Consider the following 12,547-nt stretch of genomic DNA (forward strand, 5'->3'; position numbering starts at 1 on the left):
CTGGGTTTGTTTGCCTACCATTATTTTTTCAGTGCAAATCCCTATTGTCAAAACTATTGTTGCTGTTGTTGCTGTCTCGGTGTCCTTGTTTTTGGCTTTGTCATGGTCAGTGGTAGTAGTAGTGCCTGTTACAAGCTCCTTCCCCTTTCCCAGTTTCTCCATCTTGGCTGTGAGGTCCTGTTTCATGTCAGTAATGGCTGCCATTTGTGAGAACATCTTGTCAAGTCTATTGTCTAAGTTGCTGATGTCTCTGCCTAAGATTATTTTCCTGATAGTGGTGTAAAATTGCCAGGTCATCATGACAGTACCATACATAGCAGGGAAGGTTGGCCATAATGTTGATATTTCAATTGTGATCTGATCCCAATACGTTGTGATATTTGCAGCTGCTCCTATATCATTAAATATAGTGGCAATTATTCCAACTATGGAGTAATACCAGTGTGCCAATATAACTAATACCAGAGTAGTCCACATTATCTTCTGTACATCTTTGTTCTTTCTATGTCCACCCCTTATTTCGTTATCTATACAAGCCTCTCTTTACAGGAACAAAGACGTCAGTTTGAAGCACTGTATCTGTTTGCTTAGGATTCTGTGCTCAAGATAGATTCTTGTTTTTATCCAGCTACTGGGGTGCCAACTGTAATAGATGACCAGAAGGGGGTCACCTACATTTACTTGGAGACTAGAGAGAGTTAGATAAGTATGAAACAGTCAAAGATTTGGGGAGAGGGGAAGAGATTGGTCCTCCTGTCTTTTCCCCTAGGGAAGACAGCACAAATTGTCTTTTAGAGGGACAAAATATGTTCTTTTAGAGACTGTGTTGAGTATAGAGATTAAAGTCTGAAGCTGGTTTTCCTCTCTTGAGCAAAAGGTATAATTATCCTCCCAAGCTTCACTTCCTTTACATGATGCTATGAGGCAGGAAGACTTGATCTAGGAGGAATAACTCTTTTATTCTAAGAGACACAGAAGACAGGGAGAGAGGGGTTGTTGAGTAAGGGAAGTGGAAAGTGGGAAATCCCTATGAGCTAACAACTGACCCCTCCTCAAATCCTGAAGCTTCAGGCTATCTGTCTGACCTTCCTTGATCAGAGGTGAGACCTGTTCTTACTTCCATCTAAACTAATTTGGTGCTTGAAGTTCAAAGAGCAAATTTTTGGGAATGGAGAGAATTCTTCTTTGGGTGAATGGCTTTCTAACAAAGTCCCATCCAATCTTTTAGCTGGATCCAAGGGGGTTTGGGTTCCCTGAGAGGTGGTCAATGCTCAGAAAGGTCTTCTGTCTCAGAGGTTTCTCTCAGACCAACCACTCCAGAAGAGCTCCCCAAAGAGAAGTGAGGGGATCTGGCAGTTTCTTCTCAACTCTTCTATGTTCCTTCCTGGAATCTTCCATCTTCCTTACCCTTCCCCTGCTTGGGTTGCTCTTTTCCATGCTGGATCTAACTTTCTCTCTTACAATAGGCAGTGGCTCAACACTGTTTAACCAGATGAACAGTGGTTATGGACAGGGCAAAGTGTTCAGGATCTGAAAAGGGGTCATGAACAAGGGCTCTACCTTTTCCCCTCTCCTTTTCTTGACTGACTTGGCCATGAAATCACAGGGCTAGGAGTCTGAATTCCTCATGTTGTAACCTCCAGAATGTGTGACAGGGTAAGGGGAAGTGTACAGACACTTTTATCATTGCAGAGGCTTGTGTGTGTGTGTGCATATATATACATATTCTTATTAATGTACATCTTACTTATCTATTTTTAACTTTTACCTTCTGTCCTAGAATCAATACTGTGCATTGGTTCCAAGGCAGAATAATGATCAGGGCTGGACAGTGGATGTTAAGTGACTTGTCCTGGGTCACTCAGCTAGGAAGTGTCTGATGTCAGGTTTGAACCCAGGATCTCCTGTCTCTGGATTTGTCTCTCAATCCACTGAGCTACCCTGCTGTCCCCTATACATCTTATTTAAATCACACAGTTACAACGTATGAAACTATTATAGAGTTACTTGATTAAATTTTTTCTTATACAAAAGACCTGAGTTCCCATATGAATTGACACTTATCTGGGCAAGTCACTGAATCTCTCTGAGTCTGGTCTATAAGTCTGAGTCTCTGAATCTATCTATAACTTAAATATGATAGATAATATTTCCATTATCAACCACAGAAAATTGTAGAGAAACAAGCATGGTAGAAATATTAATTATTACTATTATTGTTAACAAAAATAATTACCTGCTGGACAGCTCTGGAAGATTTACTGAATTGTTTATCCAATAAGCTTTGCAAATCTATTTGTAAGTTCAGTTGTAGGCTGAAATTTTAAAAATATATGTTCATAAGTTAAGCAAATCTAGTTAATCTGATAAAGTGACAACTAGTCCTAAATAATAAAGAAACATTTAGCACTCCTGATAACTGGCATCATGTTAAGCTCTAGAAATACAAGAACAAAAAACAAATAAAACAAAAGAAATCACGCTTGCCCTTAGAAAACATATATTCAATTAGGAGAGACAACATACATACAAATAAATATATGCAAAATAAGAACAAGGCACAATTTTTTTTGAAGCATAGGGCACTAAATCAAGAACAGTTTAATGCTTTAGTTAGTTGAAGAATTTTAAAGGTAACAAAAACTAGTAAGAGGCAGAGGTAAAGTGAAAATACATTCCAGGCATGGAGGATAGCCAGTTAAAAGAGCAGAGGCAAGAGATGTAGGATTGCTTATGAGAAATGCAAAATTAACAGTTTGGCTGAACTATAGAGCATGGAAAGAGAAATAGTATAGAAGGTAGGAAAGGTAGAGTGGAGCCAAATTCAGCAGGGCTTTAAAAGCTAAACAGATGGGCTTTTATTTGATTTTAGAGGCAAAAGAGTACAATTGGTATTTAATAAGCAGGAAAGTGACATGGTCAGCATTGCTTTTAGGAAAATCAAAGAAAAAACAAAAGCAGAGAGATATTCTTAAAAAGAAATTTTAAGGGGACTCCATCTATATAATCACAGCATCATATTATGGATGTGGCTATTAAATGCTATATGATATAAGAGTATAGTAAACTAAAAAAACATATTAACTCATAACTTGACTTCTTTAACACATTAGAAAAATATATACCTTGGTTTTCCCATCTCCTCATTTTTGATCCTTGATTTTCCTCTACATTTAGGGTTAGGAGCTGTGGAGAAGAAATAGGTTTTGAACAATGATACATGTGTAACCCAGTGGAATTGCTTGTCAGCTCCAGGAGGGTGGAGGGAAGAAGGGTGGGAAAGAAATCATAAATCATGTAACCATGAAAAAATATTCTTAAAAAAAAAAGGCAAATTTAACATAAGTCTAACAAAAATTCCTGTAAAAGTTAAAGAAAGAAATAAGGGAAGGGGAAAAGAAAAATTGGGAAAAGAAATGAGAATGATGAAAGAAAATCATGAAAAGAGAATTAAAAGGTTGGTAAAGGAGGTACAAAAAATACTGAAGAAAGTAACATCTTAAAAAAAAAAACAGAATTGGCCATATGGAAGAATAGGTACAAAAGTTAACTGAAGAAAAGAATTTTTTAAAAGCAGAATTAGCTAAATGGAAAAGGAAGTAAAAAAGCTCACCAAAGAAAACAATTTCTTAAAATTTGATTTAGGCAAGTATAAGGTAATGACTACATGAGACATAAAGAAACAATTAAAGTAAGTCAAAAGAATGAAGAATGAAAAATGAAATAGAAGAAAACATGAAATATCTCACTGGGGAATAAAACCTGGAAAATAAATTGAGGAGATATAATTTAAGAATTATTGGACTACATGAAATCCATGATCAAAGAAAGAGCCTAGATCCCATATTTCAAGAAATTATCATGGAAAACTGCTCCAATATCTTGGATTTAGAGAGTAAAATAGACATTTAAAGAATACATTGATCACCTCCTGAAAGAAATCCCAAAATGAAAATTCGTAGGAATATTATAGCCAAATTCTTGTGCTCCCAGATCAAGGAGAAAATATTGCAAGCAGCCAGAATGAAACCATACAAATACCAGAGTCAGAATCAGGATCACATAAAATTTAGAAACTATCACTATCAAGGAGAATGGTATATGATATTCTAGAAGGTAAAGAGGAAAGAATTACAACCCATAAAAACTGAGTATAGTAGGGCTCTTGTTTCTTTGAGGAAGGTATTGAAATATTGGTAATGTGTTTGAGACAAAAGGTTTGGACCAGTGCTGAACCTGGTTTAAGATGGTAATAGGCTGTAAGCCCAGATGATAGGCCTGGAGTTCTCTTTTTGATCAATGTGAGATTTCTGGCTGTGAATGCCTGGGAGCTCTCAGGTGGTTTATTTCTGCATCAGGTTGTAAATATGGAAGATCCCTGAGTGGAAATAGCAATGTTGTAGCCTTATCTTGTTCTTTGTTCTCTTATTCTACCTTTGTTGGTGCCTGGGAGTCACTATTGGTTGTCTTTATTATTTGGGTTTTATTCACCTCAGTTTCCCCCTTTTGTTGTTTCAAACAATTCTGCATTAGGTCTACTGTTTCCTTTAGGGTCATTACAAGAGTTCTCAAATCTTTTCCTTTGGGGTTAAACTTCCACTTGACTTTATTATTTATATTGCATTAAGAATTAAACAATAGGTTTGGTAAACAGTACATTAGAAATACTCTCACTGGTGCATAGGATAGTATTCTCTCTAGAGAGAGGGATTCATCAGCTTTGCATTCCCACATATAATTAGAATAAAATGACAGCTTTCTGGTATGTCAATGAGAAACCAGTTATAAAACAGTATGATATCTATATCTATATATCTATATCTATATCTATCTATCTATATCTATATCTATATCTATATCTCCTGTATTATTGCCATGTTTCTCTTTAGAAAGTATCAACTTTTGATGTTAAATTGTTTTTTCAAAGTTGGAAATTCAGTCCTGTCCCTTAAAAAAAAGCCTCAGACTTGAATGGCTGGTTGATTGACACCTGCCTGTTACTAGGCCGATTTCAACAACATAATATTTTGCAGTTTGAAAAAAATGGGCCCCCAACAGTTCTAGTAATCTACTCCCAGCCAGGCTAAGATTTGTCTGAGAGGTAAAAGTTGGCTTTTTGTCCAAAAAAAATCTAAATTTGCTAGATCCTTGCCTATGCTGGTTCTGCCAACTGACATACTGGTAATTTGTTTGAGATAAAAGGCTGAGACCAGGGCTGAACCCGGCTTAAGATGGTACCAGGCTGTAAGCCCAGATGGTAGGCCTCACCTGCAGTGTGGCCGTTTGAGACGCAGTCTGACTGTTCCTTGATTAGATAAAACAGCAAATCGGTTTATTTCACTTGAACTCAGGAAGGGGTGGAGGGCCAGGGAATAGGTGACCTTCTAAGGACTCCTCACAGAGTCATTCTTGATCGTGATGCTGCCTTAATGACACTGTCTGATCAAGCCCCCGTCTAGCTTGCTGATCGAACTGGCCCTCAGATTTGATAGCTGAAGAGCCCTAGTTCATCAGCAGCAGACAGGCTGAGGTCCCGGAGGGATTCACCCTCTGGGGGCCTCTCACAGACAGCCAGGCCCCTGGTAGGCTTCTTCTGAGCTGGGACAAAATGCCCTGCGGCACTGGATCTCAGGAACGGAACCTGCTGACTGCAGTGAAGACGGGGGATCGGCGATCTCACTCAGTGACTCACAGAGAACAGCAGCCAACGGCTCCCCAGACAGTCAGGCCACCTTGTTCTTGGTCAGCCCCATGGCGAGAAGTGATCTCTTCAAAACCCCGCAGAGACAGGAACGCTCCCATCTCTGGCATCTCTTTAGTTCTGGGCACCCACCTGCCCTTCCCTCTGCCAAGTCGTATACCAAAGCCAAAGCTACTCCTTGTCTTTTCTCCCTCTTGCAGTAAGACCACCCATGGAGGGTTGCAATCACATACTGACACCTACTGATATCTCTCTCTCTCACACTCACTCACACTCACACACACTCACACACACACTCACACACTCACACACACACACTCACACACCCACACACACACACCCTTTAAAAGGTGAGAGCAGAAGAGACCATGCTGGGGCCAGGCTGCCCCACAGGCAGACTTTCGGCATACAGATAGACCAGAGAGAACTGAAACCCCAGAAAGGGAAACTGCAGATAAGGGGAGTCTCCTGTAAATTCCTTCGGGGGGAATTGGAGATTTAATGAGAGAACTTTGAAGTATTCCTAATAAAAAGACCAGAGCTGATAGAAAAACTGACATTGAAACAAGAGAAGCATCAAAAATATACACATGAAGGAAATCATAAAGAACTCAATAAAGCTAAACTGTTTACGTTTCTATGTAGGAAAATGATACATGTGACTCCTAAGAATTTGCCCTTATGAGGAAATTTAGAGGGAGTCTGCCTAAAACAGAAGGCACAGGAATGAGTTGATTATCTTTTAAAAAAAGACCCAGTGAAGACAAACTGGGAGAATGGGGAAGAGGAAAGAAAAACAGAGGGAAATGATGTCACTTAATTATGCAAGGAATAGGTTTTATAGTGGAGAGTAAAATGGGGGGAGGGGTAGCAGGCAATGCTTAAACCTCAGTCTCATCAGAACTAGTCCACGGAAGACTATAGAGTATCTCCCTACTGTGGATAGCTGACCCTGCAGAGATAAGAGAACACCGGCTGATCCCATATACAAGAGCTTTTCCTCCCACTTCCTCCCTCCCAACTTGGCCCTTGGGCAGCCTCCTACCTCCTACCCACAAAAAATAAACCCTTAAAAAAGTGAAAGTGGACAAAGTGAAGGTGAAAGAAAAACGGACATGAGAGAGCGTCTGAGTACTGCTGGCAGACTTGGGTGCTTCTGAGATGACCACCGGTAATGGAAAACTCAGATACATTCAAGCATACCCAATTGGGTATAGAAATCTATTTTTTACCTATTAGGGAAATTGAAAAGGAAGGGAATAAAAGAACAAGGATAGAATGATAAAAGCAAGGATAGATTAAGAGAGACAGTAGTCAGAAGCAAAACATTTCTGAGGAAGGACAGGAGAAAAAAAGAGAGGCTAAACTGAAGAAAACGGGATGGACGGAAATACACAGTTAGCAATCAAAACTGTGAAAGGGATGAACTACCACAAAAAGGAAATGGACAGCAAAATGGTTTAGAAACCAGAATCCAATAATATCTAGTTTATAAGAGCCATACTTAAAACAGAAAGACACAAACATCATGTTAAAATAAGGTGCTGCAGCAGGATCTATTATACTTTAGCTGAAGTCCAGGGTAACCATCATGACCTCACACAGAGCAAAAGCAAAAACAAACATAATTTTAAGCCATACTTAATCAGTTACCAAGTCTTTAACAAGCTTCCTTCTCTCCTTTGACAGTACCATCACTCTGGTACAGGCCCTTATTACCACATTCCTAGACTACTGTGATAGCCTCTGGAGATTTTGAACCATACAACTTCATTCTCCAGAAGTCCTTGGTATTTCCCAGAATTCCCTCTAATCTCTCCTGCATCTCCACGTTGGTGAGATCACGTTATTGGTATTTAACTGGCAGTAACGCCTCCCACTCTCTTCTTGCATGATGCGGTAAGTACAGTGGTAAGCTAAGCATGGGGATTTTAAGTGAGCTAACCGGCCAAGGGCACATGGTTTTTATTTTGTATCCTATTTATTCCTTGATTTCTAATGATCTTTAATAAACCTTCTAAATTATAATATTGTTATTACTAGAGATATAAATATAATTTTTACAGTTTTGGCAACCACAAGTTGGATGAGAACTTCTCAATTTTTTTTTTAAGAAGGCCTAGATAATTTTTTTTAAGCCACGTTTCTCCTGCCAAGGCTTTTCGCCTACCCACCCACCCACCCTTGCAAAGCAGCTTCTCCTGATTCAGCTCACTCCTGCTGCTAAATCCCGGTGGCTTGCTATTGCCCACTCTTGCCTCCAGCCATCCACTCCTGACCTTCTTGACCCAAAACGCTCACCCAGCTCTGGTCCTGGCCCTGGTCCCAGCCCCAGCCCCAGCCACTCTACTCCTGATCTCCCTTCTCTGACCCAGATTACTCATCCAAGCACAGGCCTAGTCCCAGGTCCCAGGCTGATGGTAGCTACCCCTGTGTCTTTGGAATCAAAAAAACAACTGGTAAAAACTGGGGTGTTCTTTCCTTAGGCAACAATTAGCCCCCACATGGCGGGGGACCTCAGGTGGGGAACAAGAAGAAGGAAGAGACTTTTCCAAACAGGAAGTTGATTACAAGCATGGCGTATTCTATGAGAGAGCAGTGTATTGCCTATTTCAAACAGCTTCCAGCTTTAGGATGTTTTTTCATGAGTCCACTGATCCTTTTACTTATCTTACCTGAGATTCAGGGGAGAAATTCATCTCCCTGCAATTCTTTGCCATTTGGGCCTGCCCAGTTTGAGATTCCTAAAACCCAAGTTCTCCCTTGCTATGGGAGATACCACAGTACTGACAAAAGGGATCTATATGGATAAAAAAAATGAACTTTAAAGAGACTGGAGGTGAAAAATTTTGAGCCTTTTCAGATTCCAATATTTTATAAAAGTCTCTGCATTTTATTTTATTTTGCTGATTGTTTTAAGATTTAATTTTGTGGTTTTAAGTTCATATATTAATGTATTCAATACTATTCTGTTACACTGAATCATTTCAATGTACTGAGTTTTAACTATTGTCAATATTCTGTTGTTTTTCCCCTATAACTATACTGAACAAACATTATTGAATAAGCCTATATAAAAAAGGGGGTTTTCCCCCCATTTTGGCTTTGTAACTTCTCACATAGAAGATAGGTAGACTTCATCAAACTGGTTACAATTTTATAACAACCTTTGGAAAATTTAATGAGCTAAATATCTCAAATTGATTTTAAGGGGTCTTTAGATTTTTTTCAAGAACTCTGATCATTTTGCCTGCCTCTAACAGGAGGTAAGGTCCATTTTAGTAGCTGAAATGAAGTACAATTATAATCCTCACCCCCCACATTTATAAAAATGTGAATGGATGGGACGTCACCAGTCTCATACCAAACAAAGGAGCTGGGAAGTTGAACCCCGGGCATGGTACCCCTGGATGGCTCCCAAAATTGGAGCCTCTCTCGTTTATAACTCCTCAGCTTACTATACCCTTCCATCAGAATGATCTCTAGATTCTTGGTGACATTTTTAGACCCAACATCAACAGTAAAGAGGTTTAGTCTTTTCTAGATTCCTCTGCCACGTTTTTGTAATGATGGTAGTAATAGATTTTTAAAAAATATCTCAGCCAAGGCTGAAACATTGCTACACCCGAAAAACATGTGACAAGTATCCATTTTCTTTAAATGTCATATAGCAGATTCATGTAAAGTATGATAGTGGGTTTGTTTGCTAATGTCATTAAATGGGCTATTATAACTTTTGGAATTTTGATAATTTTTGAATGTGCATTACATGCTGTACTATTGTTCTTTATAAAAAATTGTTACTTTGTGTAAATCATTTCCTTTGCACTCATAGTGGATCATGGCCAGGTTTGAAGAGGAAATGGATCTCGTTTTTGGTGAGAAACTTTTGTATTCTAAATTTCCTTAGCTGACACAGTGTGTCAATGATTATAAGCTATATTTTTTATTTTTTAAACTCTTTTATTACTGTTTTTGCTTGCATGTGCAATATACTATTTCAGTTTGTTTTATTTTTTTCTCTCCTTTTTGTATTTGAAGCACGTCACCAGTATTAAGAAGATTTTCTTTAACTTTTTTGATTTTGCAGTAATATAAGTTTAAAATATATTTGCTATAATGTCAATGCATACCCAAAAAGCTTTAGACTATAAAAATGGTGCCATTGATTGTTTAAAAAAAATTACGGGACGTTACTTAATGATTCTGTCTGATTCCAGGACAAGAGAATACAAAAAGAGCCATTGCACAGTGCCAAAGAAGCACAAAGCTAAACTGCATAGTGCCAATCAAGCGCAAGGTCAAAGAGACCCACCAATCCTGATGGGATTAATGAAAATTTTGAACCAAGACAAGAGGACGTGAACTTGTTTGGGGATTGAGGTTGTGGCTGTTTTGACATAGGTCAAAGGCAGGTCTTCCTTGTCCCACATTCTACCAAGTATCTCAAATTTGGCTCCTACCTGTCTCCTACAATCTTAGTCCCTTTTCTGTCTTTCATGGTGTGGCAAACTTTCTGTAGTCCTGCCTACTGACTGGGTAAATGCATAATTACTTAAGTCATTTTAATTGGGCCCAGACTCAAGGACCTATTATAGATTTGTTTTTCCTTTACTTAGAATTTTTACACAAAAAAATTTAATAGTCTATATTTCATCCACAAATTATTTTCTCTTTTATTTGGATTTTTAAAAAATATTTTTGATTTTTTTTGCCAATTGAGTCATACACCTCATAACTCAGCCATGCATCCCTAAGTGATCCCTGTATTTTTAAATCACTCTCTTGGGGGGGGAGGGGGAAGAGAGGTAATGCATAATTATTATTATTTTAAATTGCAAAGTTTAAGTTCCTTTTGAGAGTAATTTTAGGTTAAGAAACACACTACCTCTCCGAATCCAGAGAGTGAATTGTTTGGAGAAGACACCATTAAGATTCTTGCATAGACAACACCCTGCACCAGAAAATCCAGAGTGAACTTTGGGATGTGGTGATTTGAACTGCGTGGGATTTAAATGCATTTGTTTTGTATGTATACTCTTATGCCGAAGGGGACTGCCCCCTAACTGGCTTTGTGTCAATGCATCTAGCAATCACTGGTTTTGTTCTCTTTTCCTCTTATCCTCAAATTATTGTAATTTCATAGCTGGTATGTTTACAAGACCCCTGGAGAGACTAGTCTTCCACGGGTCTCGAGGGACTGTATAAATGGAGATTTTGAACGTTAGACTTCATTCCCCAGAAGTCCTTGGTATTTCCCAGAATTCCCTCTAATCTCTCTTGCATCTCCACGTTGGTGAGATCACGTTATTGGTATTTAACTGGCAGTAACGCCTCCCACTCTCTTCTTGCATGATGCGGTAAGTACAGTGGTAAGCTAAGCATGGGGATTTTAAATGGGCTAATCAGCCAAGGGCACATGATTTTTATTTTGTATCCTCTTTATTCCTTGATTCTAATGATCTTTAATAAACCTCCTAAACTATAATATTGTTATTACTAGAGATATAAATATAATTTTTACAATCCCTATTGCTTCTAGGTTCAAATACAAAGTCCTCTGTTTGGCTTTTAAAGTCCACTATAATTTGGCCCCTCCCTTCTTTCCTTTCAAGTCTTAATACACCTGACCCTCCTTCTACATAGCCCATGATCTAGAGATATCAACCTCTTTTCTGTTCTTCAAATAAGATATATCCTACGCCTCTGATTCTGTGTCTTTTCACAGAAAGATGGTAGAGTGCAACACTATTAACTTAGATTTATATACGAAATAGAAACAATAACTTACCTGGTGGCAACTCCGGTTGATAGCTTTTATTTTCTAATTTCAAAATCTCACGCGATACCTACCCATAGCAATAAAATAAATGAGATGAGTAAGAAAAATACACTATAAAAAATCTATCAAATACCTGAAAATGCCACTTTTCCCACTCATATACATTAACATTGATTGCCACACCTCAAAATTCCGAGTTTGAATATATCTCGATTCTACTTTTATGGCCTTTTATAGTTACTGCTTCTAGTACTCTTTGCATCCCTTCTAAGTACTTCATGTTTCTCAAATTATCATGATGGGGACCCAATTCTCTAATGTCTGACTACTACTGTTTACACTGTGGGATAAATATTTAATGGATCCTATATACTTTTTTTCTGTAAGTCGGTATGTTTTCATTTTATATATCCTTAAAACTCTACCATTTCCTCTAACTACCATTCATACCAGCAGTTCCTTCCTGTGGAAGAACAAGATCCACAAGAAAAAATGGTGATGATCAATTATGTTTCTCTCCTTGATTTACAGACTAAAATCTGGCTAAAGAATGTTATAGATTTAAATCTGGAAGGAATCTTAGCAATCATTTGTCCAAAATCACTATTTTAGAGGTAAAACTGATAAGAATGGAAATGACTTGGGTTGGGTCAGACAAGCAATAAACAGTCAGGTCTTGAAACTAGATCTTCTGAATCTGGTACAACATTTGTTACACTGTACCAAACTACCTTCTATTGCTAGGATGCATTAAAAAATGTTGCCAAGAATCTTTCAGTTACATTTCCCATGGATTTGGTTTGTATAATTAGAAGCTTTTTTAAGTCACTGGAAATAATTTTTAAAGAAAACAAATGTAAGAAGATGCATAGTACTGTGAAATAAATCGTTTGTCAGTGCATAATTTCCTGTTCTGTGAATAAATGTTAAGTTGCCTCACTAGTCTACTCATTAATGTCTATTGGAAGATGATACAGGACTAGGCATTATATACATTTTCTATCGTTTGCGGTAGTATTCAGAGTGCATGGGTTAATTGGGCAAATCACTTAAACTCCTCTAAG

At 38.1% G+C, this 12,547-nt stretch overlaps 1 protein-coding gene across 10 annotated transcripts in view; it reads right to left on the reverse strand.

Annotated features, from left to right (window-relative positions):
- TTC3 (tetratricopeptide repeat domain 3) overlaps positions 1 to 12,547 on the reverse strand; it is a 193,218-nt gene that overhangs the window by 100,428 nt on the left and 80,243 nt on the right. For all 10 annotated transcript variants that reach the window (XR_008911745.1, XM_056797083.1, XM_056797082.1 and 7 more), the window contains exons 15-17: positions 11,493 to 11,550; positions 3,126 to 3,186; positions 2,237 to 2,315 (exon numbers count right to left, since the gene is read on the reverse strand). Coding sequence is in view for 9 of the 10 variants with exons in the window: in XM_056797083.1 (XP_056653061.1) it covers positions 2,237 to 2,315; positions 3,126 to 3,186; positions 11,493 to 11,550 (198 nt within the window). In the remaining variant the exon portion in view is untranslated. The remainder of the gene's footprint in view (positions 1 to 2,236; positions 2,316 to 3,125; positions 3,187 to 11,492; positions 11,551 to 12,547) is intronic.

The sequence above is a fragment of the Monodelphis domestica genome, chromosome 4 (assembly GCF_027887165.1).
Source record: "Monodelphis domestica isolate mMonDom1 chromosome 4, mMonDom1.pri, whole genome shotgun sequence".
Taxonomy (NCBI): Eukaryota; Metazoa; Chordata; class Mammalia; order Didelphimorphia; family Didelphidae; genus Monodelphis; species Monodelphis domestica.